Source organism: Cygnus olor, chromosome 2 (assembly GCF_009769625.2).
Source record: "Cygnus olor isolate bCygOlo1 chromosome 2, bCygOlo1.pri.v2, whole genome shotgun sequence".
NCBI classification, from domain to species: Eukaryota; Metazoa; Chordata; class Aves; order Anseriformes; family Anatidae; genus Cygnus; species Cygnus olor.
In genome coordinates, this window is record NC_049170.1 from 8506656 (window position 1) to 8526926 (window position 20271).

Consider the following 20271-nt stretch of genomic DNA (forward strand, 5'->3'; position numbering starts at 1 on the left):
CTTTCATACTACTGGAAAGTATCATATAGATATTTGAAGCTAGTCTTGCATATCATGTAATTGAAAGATATGTAATCCTGGTCTTTGCATGCCTAATACAAAAGACAACTGATATATTTACTGTCAGTTTGTAGTATTCTCCGCATTACTCTATGCAAACACTTATTTTTTAACATGTGAGTTTGATATTTTTTCTTGCCTGATGTTTGAAATGTGATTTCTGTGGTGTTAAAGAATACTGTTGATGAATCATAGTGGTTTGTATATGATAGAAACACTAAGAATTCACTGGGGAAATAAATTAGTAAGCTGTTACCAAAATGAATTAAAAGAAAATAAATTAACAACTAAAACAGGATATCACTTATAATAATGAAAGTGTTTTGAAGAATTGTTTTTTTTTTTTAGCTGATGAAGCCAGCTTTTTGTAAGAAGATAGTACATTAAATGTCAGAGTGTTTTCAATATTTCATTAAAAAGCTGATTCCTGAGACAAAATACACTTATGGTTGCTCCAATAATGAAATATAAATCTTGTCCTGGTAAAATTACTGCTAATGCAATGCCTGCCTAAGGTTTTGGTCAACTTGAGAGTTTGTTTGTTTGTTTGTTGCTTTGCTGTTTGATTTTTTGTTTGTTTGTTTGGTCATTGGTTTTGGTTTTTGTTGTTGTTTTTTGTTTGTTTTTGTTTGTTTTTTCATGCAATATCTTTGCAAAACTCCAAAAGTAGAAAATGGCTAACAGATTTATAGTAACAACCCAAAAGCTGCAGAAGAAAACAGCTTTAGAAACTGTAGGCGTGGCTTAGTTTCAAAAAATAAAAGTAAATTCAAAGAAAACTTAAAACAAGATTCCAGATTGACTTTATTTTGCAGTAAAATTTAGTATACAACTTGTACAAAACTAGAGTACAGTATTTGTCTTATATATATGTATATATATCTTTTACTCATATATCTTTTTTAATGAAACAATAAATTCCTCACTGAATTAGTACTGCAAGACCCAACCTTAAACTTCACATGCTGCCATTTAACCTTCATCCTTTGCTACATCACACAAGCCATCTTTTGCTTTTTGTTTGTGTGTTTGTTGGTTTACCAGAGCATAACCCATTTCCTTTCAATCCTACTGTTCTTGTTCTGATTTTTTTTTCTTTTTTCTTTTTGACAGTTGTGTCAACCTAAAGGGGCATGACTTGAAGTGCCACTAACCTAGGGCCAGTAGGGCCAGTGCAGCTCAGTGTTGAAAAATATATCCTCTTTTCATAGATATATAACAAGTCAGTTTCATACATATATAACTAGTCAGAATGATATATTGGTTTGAACCAGCATCTGTTGATCTCTCACTTTCCCTGGTTTCACGTAATGATTATTCTTGTATCTGTTGTGTATAATATTTTCTGTGTGAAGAGTGTTTTCACTGTTCTATTGGTAAAAGAATAAGCTGACTTCCATTAATGTCAAGGTCTACTGAAGTCAGGCTAATTCCATTTGTCCTCTGTTTATTCCTCTGATCTTTAATTTTTACCATTCATAAGAAAAGCACAGTGTTATGAGACAATTCTACATTTTCTTGCCGTGACCTCCCTGCTGCCTGCTTTAGATAAACAAATCTGCAGAACATCACCTCCATGTTCACCCAAAAAGTCCCAGTACAAGAGCCACCGTTACACCTCATTCAGTCACATTGCCTTTGTCCTCTTCCTTCCCACTCATGGATCAGAATAACTTCTGCTACCTTGGACTGTTTTCCTTTCTTCATGTCAGTAACATATCAGTAAACAAAATCTGCCTTCATGCTGACATCCCTCCATCCCGAACTATGGTGGTCTCTCTATCCCCTCTACCTTTGAATATTGTCCCACCTCATACCACCTGCAGCCCAGCTGAATATCGGGAGGTCTCTCTTCATGGGATACTGTGCATCTCCCTGAAGCCCAAATTCCCCCTCCCATTCTGCAACCAGAGAACCTCTCAATGACTTGCACCCAGTTTGTTAGGTGAGGGGATAAGACTTAACAGGCAGTGGATGAGTGGTGTGTCAGTGGCACCTGTCTTTGACATTGGTGCCATGTATGTTGGCACTGTGTATTAAAGAACACTGGGAAAGGAAAAAGGACGTCTACACTATACAAATAATAAATGCAGCAGAGAAAATGAAATTCCTGACAAGTCTGAGATATTTTATCTTCTTTTCTTGATAGCAAGACTCACAGTGCAGCTTTTTGCAGAGCCCAGATCAGGGTACACCAGGAAAGCTGATCACCACAGCATCTTAAAGACTTTCTTGACTGGGGAAAACAGGATAGGATTCCCCAGGGTCTTAACTGGTACAGGCAATGGTGTCCCTTTACTAATAATTTGCTCCTGAAGGTATTTACTTTGTTACCTCCAGCTCTTTGGCCAGTGACTGTGGGGAATGAGAAAGAATGAATAAGCAGTTATTTATCACAATTTCCCAATACTGCTGCCTACCAAACACTGTGCAGTAGATTTGTAAGGAAAATTCTGCCTGAGCTAGCTGCCTGGTCTGGGGCACAGTGTAGTTATACCTTTTCTTATGGGACCATATATTTGTCCAAATAACACATCTGTTTTTTGAACAGAGATGCAAAATGTTAGTTTTCAAGACACTTATTCTGACAATATTCTTCATCTTTAGAAAGATGGTCATAATAATTAGTTCTAGATGTTATTGGCTTGAAAATGGATAAAAAAAATATATTCATTTATTTATTTTAATATCTGATTTATTTTCTAGGTCTCCTTAAAGGCTATTCGATATGAAGTGTCACCTGACCGGGAATATGCACTTTTTGCTTTTAATGTTGAACCAGTAAGTAAATAGATTTGATTTCAGAATACACAACTAGTGGTGGACTTTTTTTTTTTTTTTTTCCAATTCTATGCCAATAAGATACTATTTTAAATTAATTGCTTCCAATGAAACAAAGAAAGAAAACCCCTCACTTGAATATTCTGAAAGCATGTCACACTGCCATCTAGTAGAGAAGAAAGGTATAAATTACAGCATAGAGGAAATAGTGTCATTGACAGAATTTTATAGGCTTTGGGAGGGGGATTGTAAGGACATGTCTTTGCTACAAGGATTTCTATTCCTCTTCTGTGTAATTTTTTTTCCATGGTGCCTTTTTCAGTCACACTATAAATTTCTTCCCAAGAACAAAAAGCAACTGTCAGTGTCTCCCACAACTGAAATAATACATTAATTATGGTGTCACCGTTCCCAGTGCTGCAGTTAGGGTTGAGCTATCACTTTCATTATAAATCCTTTTCTTCAGAGGTTTTGGTATAAATCATTTGTAAGAAATCACCACTGGGTTACTTCTAAGTTTTAGATTAGAGTGATTTTTTTTTACCAAACTTCAAAAGAGAAAAGTGTAACGAGTCATTTTTAAATGCCCAAAGAACCAGACACAGGGGAAGCAGTTCTTGGGCATGAATAATATTTACTTTCTTTTAATTTTTTTCTGGTATACGATCTGAAAAGTTTGAATGATGGCTATGCTGTACTACTTGGATAAACTATAAGCTCCATACATTTTGTTTCCATAATTTAGGATCGCACCAATTCCTCAAAATGAAAATAAGTAATTCACTAGCAACTGCAAGTCCTTTTCTATACAATAGATCTAGTTTGGGCTGCTAACCAAGGGAAATTTGTTGGTCCTTGAGGTAGCAGAGTTTGTGGCTCTTGCTCATCTGATTTCTCTGCTGTCATCTTTGGAGTTATTCCTGACTCACAGTGTAAAAGTCAGGAGAACCATGCCTGGTGCTAGAAAAAGGTCAGATAAAACTGTGTTGGAAACTTTAGGGATAATTCATAAAGGCTTTTTTTTTTTTTTTTTTTGGAGGGGTGGGTAAGGGGAGATCTTTGCTGGTGCAATGTCACTTCCCCAGAGATTAACAGATTTCTCAAAAGAGTTGGATGTGGAAATATTAAGTTAAACCTAAATACTCCAACCTTTTTCCACCACTGGGGATTTTGCAGCCCAGACTTCACACTCAACATGCAGAGAAATGCCTGAGGCAGGCAGGGGAGGAGGTGGAGGATGGGAATGGAAAGAGCTGGATGCATTTCTTCCACGTCCCTGGCCACATCTCAGTGCTTGCAGATTGGTGTTTTTGGGAGGCAGACGAAACATGGGGTTTGCAGTGCTGAAGGTTCCAGGGAGGAGAGGAGAGGAGAGGAGAGGAGAGGAGAGGAGAGGAGAGGAGAGGAGAGGAGAGGAGAGGAGAGGAGAGGAGAGGAGAGGAGAGGAGAGGAGAGGAGAGGAGAGGAGAGGAGAGGAGAGGAGAGGAGAGGAGAGGAGAGGAGAGGAGAGGAGAGGAGAGGAGAGGAGAGGAGAGGAGAGGAGCAGCACACACCTGCCTGTTGCTACCTTCCCCACACCAACTCTTCCTCCAGAAAGGAAAACCCAAGGTGGAAAGCTGGAAATGGAACCTCTGGGAAGATATCAGGACATGACTAGATGCATATTCAGTGTAAGAGAGCACTGCATATTGCTCAAAGATTCATATATGAGATTATGATACCAAGAGTTCCTGAAATGGTTTTCTGAAACAAAATTAAACTTAAAAAAACTTTTTTTTTTCTTTTTCTTTAAGATCCATGTTTATAAAAGATATAAACTTTGTTTTTGAAAAAAGTATACCAATAGAGGGATAGTAAGATTCACTCCTGAGTATTGCATCCTTAAGCCATGCTGGGTAGCATTTTGTTTATTAAAGTGGCAATAACTGCTAAATTACTTATTCAGCTCTCTTCTCCCTTGATATACAGACTGTGGCTACAAATAAGTGAGCGTTAGTTAGTTTTTCATATTTTCTATCTCTGAAACTGTATTCTTGGCCAAAATTCAAATTACACTGTTTTCAGCAATGCAAGAAATTGATTAGCAAAGCCTTGGGCAGTTGTCCTTGTTGCAAAGTCAAAAGGAAATTTCAGGAAATAAGTTGTCAAAAGATGTTTGTTTAAAGTTTAATTCTACACATGCAGTCAAAAAAAAGAAATTTCTTGAACCTATTGTGTATGTTTTTTATAGGTGTCAGAATGTATTGCTTTTTTTTTTTTTGCCAGTTAAAGGTGTAATGTGCTACTTTTAAATGTTTCCGAGAGTAGATGTTTTCATTATTTTTACACAATACACTTGTGCTGCATTTACATATGTGTATAGTATCTTAATATATATCATATGAGGTAATCATTTATCAGAATTATAATATAAATGGATTCAACCTCCATTCTTAATACCTGCTAGGAGTGAAAATCAAAATAGAAAAGCATCATGTGTCACTAAAATGAGGGGAGTTATTTTTAAGAAAAACACTACAAACAAAGTAATTTCATGGAAGTAATGGCTTTCTGCTAGCGTTTTGCTGTTTATTTGCACAGGAACATCTCTGCTCAGTGGTGGGTCTGGGTGAAGGCACTGACGCACACATTACAGCCCTGAACAGGCAGACACGTTCTGCAAAGATATTGAGGCAAACGGTGTGTGTTTTCCTGTTGTATCACTTCATCACCTTGGAGGTTGATGAATTAAAGTGTGCTCCTTATATATATTTCTCCCACAAAGCCTGGCAGGCAGTTGTGGGGCTGCTGTGGGTGCAGCATGGCCAGTCAGGCTGCCAGCTTTCCTTCTGAACTCATTTGTGTAGTGCTTCTATTTCCAGAACTTTAGTCTTTCAGGCAGTAATATTCTGCATAAGCTTTGTGCTAATAGGGAGCTTTTCCCACCTTAGAAGGTACGTTTTTTTCTCTAGAAAGGTCATAGAGAAGATGCCAGGCTTCTTTGTCTTTAAAATATTTTTGTAACATTTCTATTGTTTGTCTGTTTTTATTTCCTCATACTAAAGAAAGCTCCAGCCTGCAAGTGAAACAGCAGAGTGAAGTTTTGGGAAAGAACTGGGGGATAAATACCCCTATAGGGAAACTTCAATTTCAGATTGTCCTTCACTGAAACACGTGTATGGAACTCTCACCCTTAGACCTCAATAACCCCAAAACTCAGGCAAATCAAGGTTCAGCCAAAGCTGACTTTCTGTGACTTGGAGAGTTGAGGGGTTACAATAACAAGGATTAAAAAAAAAAACTATGGGCTTGGGTAGATTACTGTGGTAGTCGAATAGAGGAGTTTGTGTAATGGTGATAGAAGAAGCAGAGGAAAGTAAATGAGAAGAAAAGTGATTTCCTTGAGTGACGTGGCTAGACATTAAATAGAGAATATTTAATTGCCTTTATTATGAATAGCTGTCATTGTAATGCAAGAGAGGATATAAAGTGGTCCAATTCTTCTTAAAGCTTTGTTTCTTCTTTTCCAATTTACCAGTTCATTACTGTGTGTGAGCTAGTTAAGAGCAATTACATACAGGAAATCCTGGCTGATTAATACGGACCAAACTGTTAAGTCTTCTGAACAACAATTAGGGCTTAGAGACTTTTATAGCTGATACAACAGACCCTATTACCTATTTTGTAGTTAAATTAATGAATTTTTATAATGCTGAAAGCTGCAAAGAATTAATCATCATTGTAATTAAAGGAGGTCCAAATACTTTTTTTTTTTTTTTAAGTAGTTTCTGTGGTGACTTTAGTACTTCTTTCCATCCTGCTTGTTGCCATAGATGTCACGATGTTTTACAAATGGTTGTTTGTGGTGTGTTTTGGTTAATGCTTCAGACAGAGAGCTTGAGAGTTCATTGTGGCCTTCCTGAGCTAGAGGCAGAAACCTCAGTGGCTTCCGAGCTAGAAGCATAAAATCCCAATAGGGATTTAAGCAACAACTGAGTTTTGTTTCATTAAAGAGGTCTTTTCTTGGGCTATAGAATTTGCACGGGTTTGGAGAGAGCAACTGAGAAGCTGGAGAAGTGGCATCAAGGAGGCCTCAGAAGGCCCACTCCAAATGCTGGACAGTGTGTTGAAGCATGAATGAACTAGAAAGGGGTTATTTTTCCAAAGCAGCCTATCATTACTGTTGTTGTATTTTTTTACTATTTGTCCAAGTCTGGTTGTTATGTAGAATGAACAGGTTTTGCGCTTGTGGCTCCAATTACAACCTCATAACTGCTTTAATTAGGCATGTAAAAATTAAGATAATATAATGCTTGTTATCTCCAAAACACTAATGGGTATAAATATTAATGAATTCTCATAACATCCTTTTGAACTAGGTGAACACTATTATTATGATAAATATGCCTCTGAAAATTAGACACTGTCATAGTTATTATAAGTAATACTGCTAATATTTTAGCTATGTTATTTATTACTTAATTGAAACAGATTTACCAGTGCTAGAAATAGTTTTGAATAAACCTGTTTTCTTTTGGTGGCAATAAATATATTTTAATTTTCCTTTTTTGCATTCCCACCCAACTTTGTTTTCAGGAACAGTGATAATGTATAGTAAAGTGAAAAAAGTAAGGATATTTGTTCCATAAAATCAAGTTACCCATTTCAGTGATTTGTTTAATTTTTGGCTCTTGTAAACCAGTAAAATTTTCAAGTGGAGCACTTGAACCACATAGACTCATCCATATGGAACCACATAGACTCATCGAATCTATTATGATTTGCTAAATCTTGGGTATTTTTCTTAAAAATAACATCTTCAATTGCTTCCTATAGAATAGACATTCCTCGTATCTTTGAGGTAATAGTTAATATTTCAGTGAAATTCTCATAACTTCTGAAATTGCACCATTTTTATGATCATGCCTACAGGAGTTTTTAGCCAGGTGATTCCGGAGAGCCAGGGGAGAAAGTGAGGTCCTTCTGTTTTCTGAATCACCTTACAGTCTTAGGTCCTGTTTTGAGGCACATTATTTCAATAGTCAAGATTAGCAGAGTAAATACCTTTGTTTAATAATATACTTTTTATCCTGTTTGTAGTGATAATGATAAGAAGTGCTCCAGTTCCATTTACATAACAAAAGCTAAGACTTGTGTGTCCAGAAGTATTGTATTAACAAGAAAGTACCAAGAACACAGATGAGGTTAATTTTCTGGGTAACAGTTTACTTTGTATTTGAAGCCGAAGTAGTTGCTATTATTTGAGAAAGTCTAGTGGCAATCATTTATTTTAAAAGTAGAATGTGTTGTGATTTTTTTTTTTTGATTATGAATCCACTCTTTTTAAAATAACCTTTGTGACAGACTGCTTATCTTTTCAAATCTCAAACCCACCATGAATAAATTCACTACTCTGGCATTTTCAATGTGGGCTGAATAGCAATAAGATAGACAAAAGCAAATTTTCAAAGGCATCAGAGAAGGTTGATTCAGGACTGTTTCTACACTTCCATTCACTTTTTGGCACCATCAGAGCTAGACAACTGCAGCCCACCTGGGGCATCTACTCTTCACAGTCACCTTGGATTATATAAACCACAGCTGGTAATAAACAAAATCTGAGCAACTGGGAGATTTTCCTAGGCTTGCATCTCTGTTCAGGCAGAAGTAGCAGTATCTCTGTCAGCCATAGTGATGTACTGAGTTCTGTTGTATGTTGGTATCAGTAATTGGTTCAGCCTAATTAATATTTGATGTCTACTGTGGCAGAAGGAGACAGGGAAGTTTGCCACACAACTCTGGAGGGATTTATGGGTTTTCAAAACTCTATTAGGGAATTGCGCAAACAGTGTCTGCTCAGGTGTCCTCATTTGTGCTTTCAGCTGCAGAACCCTTGCAATCAAGAATCCTTTTTTCTGCCGCACATACTTCAAAAATTAAAAATTCTCACTATGGGAGGGTGGATAGCCATTTTAATTGAGTAAACATGCTAACAGGTGGTGGGAATATTTGTTCTTACTGTTCACTGGTGATCGCTCTTTCCAATTTCTCATACATAGTGTGTTTGGAATAGAAATTTTTGGATGCAGGCACAGGACAGTGAAGCACCTATTAGTGGCAAGTTTAACCCTTTAACTAGAACATTTCATGTTAGTAATGTTAGCACCAATTTTGGACTAACACAGAGGAAGAACAGGTCAAACCTATTCCTTTTAAAATTTATTTTGGAGGAGCCTCATGGTTTGTTTCAAATCCCTGCAAACTCCAGCAGAAAATGTGCTCCTTTATGTAGTCTAAATGGTTCTTTGCTCTAACAAACAGTCCTTCTGCTTTGATGTGGCTTAGTTTAATTAAAGAAAAGAATTCCAGCTAAAACAAGGCGGTAGATTGTGGTTGGGCACTCATACATGAGCTGCAGGAACATTTTTGTAGTTGAGTTCCTTGCACAGTTGGGATAAGTGGATCCCAGTTTAAATTAAGAGACTGTAATTGTGAAAGAGACATTGGGTGGGTGAAGGATTCCTGTGTTTTTTATCCAGGGGGAAATAAAAATGTTTTCACCACTTAAATATAGGACTGGGTGCTCACCACAGCATCATGTCTTCAGCAGGTGTTGGAGGAGCAGAATTGTCTCAACACTGAAGGACTTGGTGGGGTCCCTGTGATTATTGTGGATAGACATCATAGTTACTTGTGGCCTTGCAGTCCTTTCCTGGAGCACAAAACTAAACCACATTGGGATCCCAGTTTTTTAGCTGTCTTTCCCCGTTATTGGAGGGTATTTTCAGCTGGAAGTTGTTACATACGAAATGATCATCTAAATGCTTCTATAATATATGATATGATGTTTGCCATAAATTACAGGCAAAGCTCTGCCCAACAGGTACAATCCCCAACCCCAAACATTCCAGTTTTGTTAATGCACGCTCCCTGTATAGCAGGGGTTCAATAAAAATGCACCAAATCTCAGTTTCTTACTGTGTCTCTATTCTAAGCACTGTTGTTTAATGTGATTATTGGAACAATATACTAACTGCAAGGAATGGAGAGCACTAAAACTTGAGTATTCTGACTTCAGCTGCTCTGCCATGCCTGTAATTAGAGCTTTAACTTTGTCCTACTGAAAACAAAGGATTAAACTCTTGCTGCTCTTCCAACAATATACATAAATGGAGTTAGGACTAAATTTTAAGCCTCTTGGTTTGTGATGGGAGACTTCAATACAAATTGCACAGATGTGACTGAGCAGGAAATAATACTTCAAACTAAGCCAGACAGTCTTGGTCATGTAGCAGAGGCCAACAAACTGTATCCTACATTTATTCACAGACACAGATATACATCAGTGAACTGAAAAGCAAATCCACAGGTCCAGGGAAGAGTAGAGTAATATCGAAAGTCAGAAATAATTAGCCTGTCATGCAAGAGGACATAGGTATATTATGTATCTGTATCAGCTATCAGCAGTCTCCCTCTGTAAATATTTTCTTTAGCAAATGAGATTTTCATCAAACAGAGAAGAGAAAATAAAAAGACTCAGGGCAAAACACTATGATACAAAAACAACTTTCTTTTTTTTCTTGGATAATATTACATTTTTCATGCTACTTCCTTTTCTGAAAGTATAGATGATCTAACTTGAACAGACAGACTGATAGAGATTAATGTTCTAACAAAAGTCACAAAACATCTTTAAGAAAAAAAAGTCCTGAAATTTATTTTTGAATAAAACATATGTAAGGTAATTGTGCAAGGTCAAAATATCTGATAATCAAAAACAGATAGAAAGTCAAGAGTAGAACCACTACAGTTTTCTTTCTTGCACTTCTATGGGAATCCATCTTAGTAAAGCACAGGGGAACCTTCTATGATTTAACAAGAATGATATAAATGCAGCTGTGCAGAAATCACAGGGAAAATAAAATAAAAATAAATTATATATATATATATATATATAAGAACTTAGTGAAAAACTAGGTTCCCTGTAACATACAGGAGCTTCAGAATTACATGATAGCTAAGTTCCTATTCTTAGTGTAATTTTGCCTCCTAATTTTTCAGAAACAATAAAAATCACATTTTATGTTGCAATGTGATAGGTATAGACAGTTGTTTTAAAATGTTAAAGAAGGAAATATGTTAAGAATAAGGTACAAAATAGGAATATGGCGCTGATTCAAATGACATTTGAAAGAAAAAAATCAGAAAAGATTTAATTCTGGTGTCTATACAGAAACATAGGAAACAGTCCCTGCCTGCAGGAGTTTATAATCTAATTCTTCTGATTTCCACTCTTTTTTATTTATTTATTTATTTTAAATCACTGGAATATGAAGAAAATATATTTAGTGCCCTCTTCTGGAAAAAAAGTCTTTCTATGCAGAGCACCCCAATGAAGTTCCTGTACTCAGAAACGCAAATCTTCTGATGCAAATGTTCTCCTTTTTAGCTGTTATATGCCTCAATCCAGGGAGTGTGCAGCTCTGTGTTTACCCTGAACAAGTGCCTTTTATCTCTTTTACTGCCTGGAGAACTCTGTTTTTTTCAGGACTATGTTAAAACCAATAATTATCATTCCTCCTTGGGCAGCTAACGACCCAGATTTGAAACTGGGATCTTCTATTCAATTTTATTCTATTTTGTTCAAAAAAAAAAAAAAAAAAAAAAAAAAAAAAGAAACCACAACCTTACACTTTCTTAGAAAGGGAAATGAATCATAGGGCATTATTCAAGTCTTTAAAATCAAGAGTCTTCAGATTTTTGTGTGCAAGTGTGGAAGAGTATCAGTATTGCTGTGAAGGGATGTGCGGCATGCAGGGGATGGGGGATGCTCTGTGTTTCTTCCTGCCTGGTTTGCTTTCCCCTCACTTTGTGAAGAGATGCCCACCATCACCGCTGTCCTTTGACCCCTCAGAAGGTGTCTGCAGAGGCCCAAGGATGACACACAAAATGCCCTGCTGTTAGGGGTCTCTTTTGTGATTTCAGTTGATATTTTCCTTATCTCAGAAAATAGAAATGTTGCCTCCAGTGAATTAGATCCACACACGCATCAAGATACAGCTCAGAGTCTTTTGATATCATGTGGAACTGGAAAAGGAATCTTTCACTGAACAGAGAGGATTTTGAGAGCAAGGTGCTTGGCATATATCTGAAGGCTTTCATTCTCCTTTCACATCCACTTCCGTGCTCTTTCACTTCTACTCTCTAGCTCCTTTTGAGGGTCTCATCTTTCCCGTCTTGGATTCCTTTCTTTGAGTATTCTAAGAGTGCCCTGAGCCTATGAACATCACAAAAGATTTCAGTGACAGTGCTAACTTCTTTGTAGTATTCACCCTCGGAACTGCTATAGTAAAAAAAAGCAATTTTGATATGCTAAGAGTAAATTTTAATAAAAAGAACATATGCTGTAGTTCTATAGCTGATTTCTGCTGCTAAAGTGAATTATTTAAAAGTGAATAAATTAATTAGGTATACTAACCAATCAGCCCATTTTCATGGCTTGGTTCTCACATAATTGCTACAAAGCTGCACCACTTGAATTGTAAACACCACAGAAAGGAGGATTTTAGAATCTCCCCACATTCAGCCTGCCCAGCTCAAGAAACATTTCATTTAAAGAAGACAGTATCTAATGCTTCATTATAAGCATTGATTATTAAGCATTGATTTCTCGTGCTGTCCTTCAGCCCTCTGATTTATACTTTCAAAGTCAACCAAGGTGAGAGTCAATCGAGTGAATGTAGATGTGAACAAAGCAAACTCCTCATCTGTGTTCGCTTCCCTGGGCTGCATTTGTAACTAGGGTTCTCTAAGGTGCAGATCTGAGGCTAAAATGGACACCAAGGGCTGGTCAGAAGAATCATACCCCATGCATGCTTTCGACACCATTGTCTGGGAAAACGGTCTTGGTACATGGTGCTTAGGGACTTGGTTTAGTGGGTGATGTTGGTGGTAGGGGGCTGTTTGCACCAGATGATCTTGGAGGTCTTTTCCAACCTTAATGATTCTATGATTCTTTGATTTTATGATACATGACATTGTAGATACAAAAAGAGTAAATGTAAAGAATGACTGGAGAAATCAAAGGCAGAGACATCTCTCAAGGAAGACAGCTGTGAAGACAGCAGCTCCAAGCTGCAAAGTGCAAGAGCCTGTGATTGCTTTGGGGAGGGATGACTATATCTATGCTACCCCTAGTCTTCCTTCTGAATCTGCATTGGGCTACTGTCAGAGTAACAGTGGTGAGCTGTTTAAACAGAAGTTTAAAAAAAATAAAAGATCAGTAACATACTGAGCACATTATTCAACCCTTACTCACAGTTCTTAATAACTTGATTGCAGACACTCCCCAGTAACCTGGGACAGAGCAGCAATAAGTGCACAAATGCTGGTGCAAAAAAAGCTTCAGAGTGCTTTGTAGCTGCCATTTTATTTACGATTAAAAAACGGAACAGTCGTCCTTTAAGCCAGTGCTTGCTCATGCTGCTGGTGCCAGTGGAGTGCTGTGAGGGACAGGTGGCTCGGGAGCAAAAGGAGGCTTTTGTAATTGCTTGGCAGGGCAGAGCTGTATTAGAGTGCAGCAGCAGTTGGCAGATTGGATTAACGTTCTCCTAGGGGCAAGATCTGGCACATGAGCTGTATGTTAATACCTGTAGCCTAAGTTGATTCTGGAGCTGCATTTGTAACAAAAAGAACATCCGCTTTACCTTCACCATGTCACAAAGGCATAAATCCTAACACTGGCATCAAAATTCTCTTTTGACATCATCAGTAGAATAAGGCTCTCAAACGTGTAATTTGGAATCATATCTTTTAATAAAGAATTATTATCATGAAACGACTGAGATAGATAATCAGTTTGTTGAACATGAAGTAGCAGCACTACCTTACAGCACTCTAGTCCATCTATTACTGTATCGCATGCAGCCATCACACTTTTTTTGTGGTTATCTTACAAACTAGAGGAGACATTATTTGTAAAGGAGTAATTCTTTGGTTTAGCTGGTTTGGAGACCTTTGGAATGGTAACTAGAAAATCAGCTTCTAATGCCCGCACACCCCCCGGTATGTTTGTGGGAGAGATTTACATATTAACTGAGTGTGTTGCTTTCAGCATATGACCCTATTACAAATGGCTTGAATTTGTGTTAAAAATGCTTCTAAAAAGCAAGACCCTGTGGCATGAATATGAAATCCTTTCCCAATGTCACCTTGTTGCGAGATTGATTCTGCTCCAAGGAAGCTTCTCCAGCATGGGTGGCACGAGGGCTGGCCATCCACAGCACCGCCTGACTGGAGAGCTGTTCTGATCGTCCTCTGCACACCAAGGACGAGCTTATAGCCTCAGGCTCCTTCAGGCTCATACTGCAGTGATTTAATTTTCAGTTTCAGAGAAAATGGATTGAATTGCTGAAAAAATTAAAAAATAGAGTCATGCAAATATTTTTCCTGATGATTTTTATTCTGTTCTCCCACTCTCCGTCCCTTGTACAGACTATTTCATTCTCTTCTTCCAAAGCAATTGCTAAAATTTCTTCCCAGTTCAGGAGATACTCAATTTCTGGTCCTTGATTTTATATGACATTGGGTAGCAGTGGAGGAGTCCCTTATTCATACTGATATAACTGATATGAGTTATATGAGGCGCTGACCCATCTCCCTGAGACATTGGTTGCTTCATGTTGGCTGCATCATTTTGCCCAGGAGCAAGTATGTTGAACTCTTTGGCTGCTGCGTCAGGATCCTCTCCTTTCCAAAATAAATGTTTTCCTCCCTTCTCTCAACAATAGCACATGTAATCCCCAGGTATAGATCTTGATCCTTTTGCCTAAATGTTAATTTGATTCCCGTGGAATACAGAAAAAATTATAACAAAGGCAACCAGTTGCCAAATGCTCTGCATCTCAATTAAGCCCTGAGACCCCTTCTTCTAATTGCCCTTCCTGCCTAAAACTATTTTCCCCATCTCTGCTCTTTCCTGACTCACCAGACTACCCCAGCATAGCACAGCACTATTGGTACACACTGCTCAGGGCTGCAACCACTTTACTTGTGGGGCTGATTATCTGCCTGTGGTAAGAGCATCCTAAATTGGGTGTTTGGGAACAGCTGAGGGTCGTTTGGCTGCCAGCTGAAATGATGCACAGGGAACACTTGACGATAGCATTTCATTATGGTTTTCCTAATTTATTAGAGGCACAAAGAGAAATGGGCAGTGCTCCTCAGAAGGCTGCAGTAACAAGCTGGCACATGGTATGAGACTGTATTAGAGGTACGTTACTTAGGAAAGTATAAAAGGATAACACAATGTAGAGACAAAAGAGAGTTTGCTGCCTTGTATGAAAACAAAATAGGTCAGTATCACAATGAATTTGAAAGGTGAGAATGTTGAAAAGACCTCAAATTATATGGCTTTATTGATTTGGTAGGTTCTTACAAACAATCGAGCTTAGGGTACAAAATACTGGTATGGATTTTTTCTCTTTCCTTTTTTTTTTTTTTCATTACAGTGACACAAAAGAAATAGATATGGTTTTTCAGAGAGTCTAATTCCAGGTTGGTTACTATGGAGTGGTTATTAAGAATAAAATGGTGGTAATACTTTGCTAAAATATTGGGCTGGGGAGAATACTTACGGCCAATCTGTCTCCACAAACTAAAAATAAATAAATGAAAGACCATTACCTAACTGCCCACAAAATATGCCTCAAACAGAGATAGCTGCTTGTGCTCTAAATCACAGATATGTAGGAGAATCAAGAAAAAATGTAATTTCACCTAAACATATCTCAGAAAGATGAGAAGTTAGACAAAGCATTACCAAGAAGTTACTGTTCAGCTACATGACTGGTTTTTTCATCCTTTTTGGAGGGTCAGTTCAAACTATTATGGGAAATGAAGGATTTATTCTCAACTGAACGGAATGGTTCATACCTTTTCAGGTTGTACAGACCCAATAAAACCGATAGCATCATGAGAAATTTTGATGAAGGTAAATGATGACTCACATTTAGTCTTTGATGTTAACTTTTATCAAAAATACAGAAAATTCTCCAAGCAGGTAGAGTGACCTGCTTTGATTCTCCACAGAATACCATACAGAAGTATGGCAATGCAGTATTTTTAGTCAGACAATTATCCTTGTCTCTAATGGAAAATTTATATGAATGACATCTATTACCCTGGAAAAACAAGACAGTATTTGCTCGTTGATGAAGGACCGATAGAAAAATCAGTGTGACAGTGTAGCTTTGACTGTGGGTCATCCTTTACTGAGCATAGTACGTCCATGTAGTAGAAAGAAATGCAGCCTGTAGCTAACCTTTGCTTGTGGTTTTCCCTCTGAAATTTTTTTTTTGTCCCCTGTTCATGCCATTATTAGATAACGGGGTACCAAGCACTCATGCTGTTTACCAGGATAGAGTTGCAACCGTCCTGCATTCTGCCTTCACTTTATTCTCTTTTCCCTCTTAATTTGTCACCTTCAGAATCTGGTGAAATATCACAGATATTAAGGGATAATTCTTCCTTTACCTGCATATTTTACTTTACAGCATGAATTACAGTTTTATGGAGTGCCAAGATTGTTATGAAAGGTGTAGCATGTAACTATGTCACATGCTTGGGATTATTCGGTTGGACTGAATTCCATATGTGAATTTTGGGGGTTGTCTGCTCATAGCACAAGTAAGAAAATGGTCTACAGAATCTCTGTCCAGAAAACGTTTTTTTGGAGACTCTTTGTGGGAAACCCTTTTAATGGATCTGGCAGTTCCTGTTTCACCAGCCACTTGCACTTTATTTTTACTATCTTACTGTAGCGCATGAAAAGGAATATATTATAAGGATAATTTGGGTCTGATAAGAAACCTGAGGGAATCTACTATTTGGAGATATACTTTTTTGTTACAGAATAAAAAGCAGTTCCTTTTACCCAGATAACTACTGAGGGCTTTATGATTAATTATGTCGAAATGTTTTCTTGCTGTTCTCACACTTCAGCCAACTATTGTACAGGGTGGTTTTGGTTTTTTTTTTTTTATGACTAGTTGGAATGATCACTTTTGTTTGGGGATGCTGGGGTGACTTTTTGGATGTAATATCTGATTACTGAATATGAAGAAAACACAAAATAGTAGATATTTTGTATTAAGCCTTTCAACTGCTTTATAATGCAGCTTAAATTTTAACTTACTCTATGGCTGTTCCCTTTCAAACTCTAAATTTTATGGGATTATTTGTGAGTTTTCTAGGTAATAATTTAGTCTAAGTAATAATACAGCACGAAGGACCAGATGACTCTATGGAGCCATTTAGAAAATGGACACAAAATATGTTTTATTCCTGTATTTATCAAGTAAGTAATAATTGGGGAGTCATGGCAGACAGTCCATTTGTGTTTAATCTCAGATCTGCAAACTGTTCAATACACTGAGAGATAAGACACTAAATTAGCTTTTTTTGGTAGAACAGCCTATTGGCTGATGAGAAGATTGAGCTGGGTTGGGGAATTTTCTTCTAAACATCCTAAAAGAAAGTTTTTACTGCCTGCATGTGTGTTTTGTTTCCATTGACTCAACACCTTGTCATACAGACATTAAGGGAAGCCGTTCGATGAATGCAGATTACTTCAGTTGCTAGCAGGGTATCAGCCCGTGAAGTGTGACAGAAACTGGTACAGAAGATGGAACTGTAAACTAAAATCTTCCTTCTTTTTTCTGATGATAGTGCTATATCCTCAGCAGATAGCATATCGTTTTCATCACAGCCATATGATGGAAACTATTTCACAATTTCCTTCTAAAAAAATCCCTAATTTCCATCCAAAACATCTTCCTAATGCTTTGTGAGTTGCACAGGCAGTGTCAAACAGAAAATAATGATGAAAGGTTCAAACTTTTAATAAGGAGTTAATGAAGGTGAAGGTCCTGTTGTGCCCATGTGACAAACCTGGTGAGATGTGGGGAGGTCACAAGGAGCCTGCCTGTCTTTTTGGACTTATGTCAAGCACTGCTACAGTTGTTCGGGGGCATGAACAAGAGCTATAAATTCTAATTTAAAGTATATGAATAATCACAATGAATAGATGAGTCCAAATCCATTCTATTTTTCAATAACATATGCTTTCTGTTTAATAAGCTCTGATGGACTAGGATCTGTGTCCTTGGAGATCATAGAAGGGCTTTCAGGGAGACATTACCATCCACGCCATATTTTGCTCTGGTGTGGAACAGAAATTGCTTCCAGTTCAGTTCTGTAGCTCGTAGGAATCAAAATTTACTTGCTGTTTCAGAATTTGGTGGCAAGGAAAAAGGAGACACTGCTCTACTGCTATACATGCTGCAATGTTTGCATTCCTGCTGTCATGTGGTCAGGTCCACGTTTCTTTGTTGATTACATAAAACAAGGTCAGTGGCTTCAGAGCAAAGTCTCGTCATACATAATTAGCCCTGCATTTTTCTGAATTTGAGGGAGATAAATGCCTTTACAAGACTTGAACAGAAACATATAAAGCCATCTCTTAGTCCCTTTCTGACTTCAGCAAAACCAGGCACATGTTGCAGCGAATAACATAGACTGAAAGTAAGAAAGATCTGTGCTGTGACCTGGGGTAAGAGACCCAGTGGGAGAGTACTTCTGGTATAATGTACCTCTGGTACATTCTGGTAATGTGCTTCTGGTATAATGACTTTTACAACACTCATTGATTGCAGCTGGCATGGAAGTTTTTGTGACCTGATTCTGGTCATACCTAAAACACTTCAGAGCAGTCTTAAACCTGTTCTGACCTATGTTGGCAGGAAGACTTGGCACACAAGGTTTTACAGAGGAAAATGCCAAAAACTCTGCGACCTTTGAATGTGCCTCTCTACTGAGAGGAGGTGTGTGCCTCTGATATGCTGCCAAAAATTAGGCTTAAGAGCATCAAATCAGTGCAATAAACTCTTACTACACCCTTCGGATAGATAGGAGGAACGCAGAGAGTTAACACTGTTATTTTTGTTGAAGAAAATAAAATCAGAAAGGCTACATGAAATGAATATGAACCTTTAAGAACTGTCTAGTCTCTGAGACTTTGGGTGTCAGAAGAATGATGATCTCTTTTCTACACTTTTCCTTGATGTGGGGTTTTCCTAATGACAGGTAAACAACTGAATTTGACTCAGTTTTTCAGTTGAGATACTAAGCAGACATAGTTTTCATCTCAAAAATTTATTTATTTTTTTTCATATCTAAGAGGAAAGCAGCCATTTCAGTTCTCAGGAAGACATTAAATGGTGTTTCTCTTGGGTCCCTATCTGCTTAGGGGGGTTGCTCACAGTTTATTTTCCAAACATGTTTGAAATAGCAAGGGTGAGAAGGATTTTTGATCTGCATCGGCTGTTGTGCTAAAGAACTAAAATAATAATATACATCTGATCCTGAAATCTTTTCTCATACAAGTTATTGTTGTCTATGTGAGCAAACCTACTGACTTTTAAAGATTTATTTGAGGAAAGATTGCTCCAGTGAATGAACTCTGCAAGCTATAAGCCTTTGAAGGCTACAAGCTACAGGCACAGCTGATGTGAGAAAGTTTTGCCAAACTTTCTCAAAAGTTTTTCACCAAAAATGTGAGAGAGTTTGCCAAAGACCCAAGACAGGATAACAACTAATGTTCAGAAAATAAAGAAGTTCTCTAAAACTCCTGCAAATCTATTTTTTTTCCCCACACACACTCCGAAACTCTCTCTCTCTCAAAATAAATAAATAAATACATAAATATTTACTTCAGTCTCCGTTAGTGGCTCTAAGACAGCTCTGAACTCTCCAGCATGACTGCAGGGACTCTGTATCTCAAGTAACACCAGCAGATGTACTTCTCAGGCTGTTCCTTTTCCCTCCAGCTTGCCACATTTCTCCACCTTGTCCGGAAGCCCTCTGTTCATACTTATTCTGGGGGCTGATTTCTGCCTCTGCTAAGAGACTATACAGTGGATTGCTACCTTGAAGGCCAGTCTTTGTGTAGTTCACATTTATTATATTTAGATCATTTTCTACATCCTACTGCTAGGATACTTGAAGACGAAAGTTGCTCAGTATTTATTAGCAATGTATTATTAAATGTTAAGAAACCCACAGACACAGATCTGTCTTTCCATACCTATAAAATTACTTTGGACTTAGCAAAAGTGCTTGCAAAACACACTGGTATTTCACTATATGGCCCTGTATGGTTTTCCAGCTCTGTAGACAGTAGTCCTCCAGTACATTCTCTTTAAGGAATTTTAGCAGTTTAGGAACTTCAGCAATGCTGGAATGAAAACTAAGGCCACGGGTTTCAGCAAGGTCTCCATTTTCAGCATTTTAAGCTTCAAGAGCTCCTTGGAGTTTTGGTCTGATTGGGTGTAGATGAGATAACTGTAATTTATTTGATGTCATCTGTAACAGGTGGATCTGAAAAGGACGTGT

General features: G+C 37.6%; 1 protein-coding gene across 5 annotated transcripts in view; it reads left to right on the forward strand.

Annotated features, from left to right (window-relative positions):
- Positions 1 to 20271, forward strand: part of DPP6 (dipeptidyl peptidase like 6) — a 554044-nt gene that overhangs the window by 416432 nt on the left and 117341 nt on the right. For all 5 annotated transcript variants that reach the window (XM_040548017.1, XM_040548019.1, XM_040548016.1 and 2 more), the window contains exon 5: positions 2767 to 2841. In XM_040548017.1, the coding sequence (XP_040403951.1) occupies positions 2767 to 2841 (75 nt within the window). The remainder of the gene's footprint in view (positions 1 to 2766; positions 2842 to 20271) is intronic.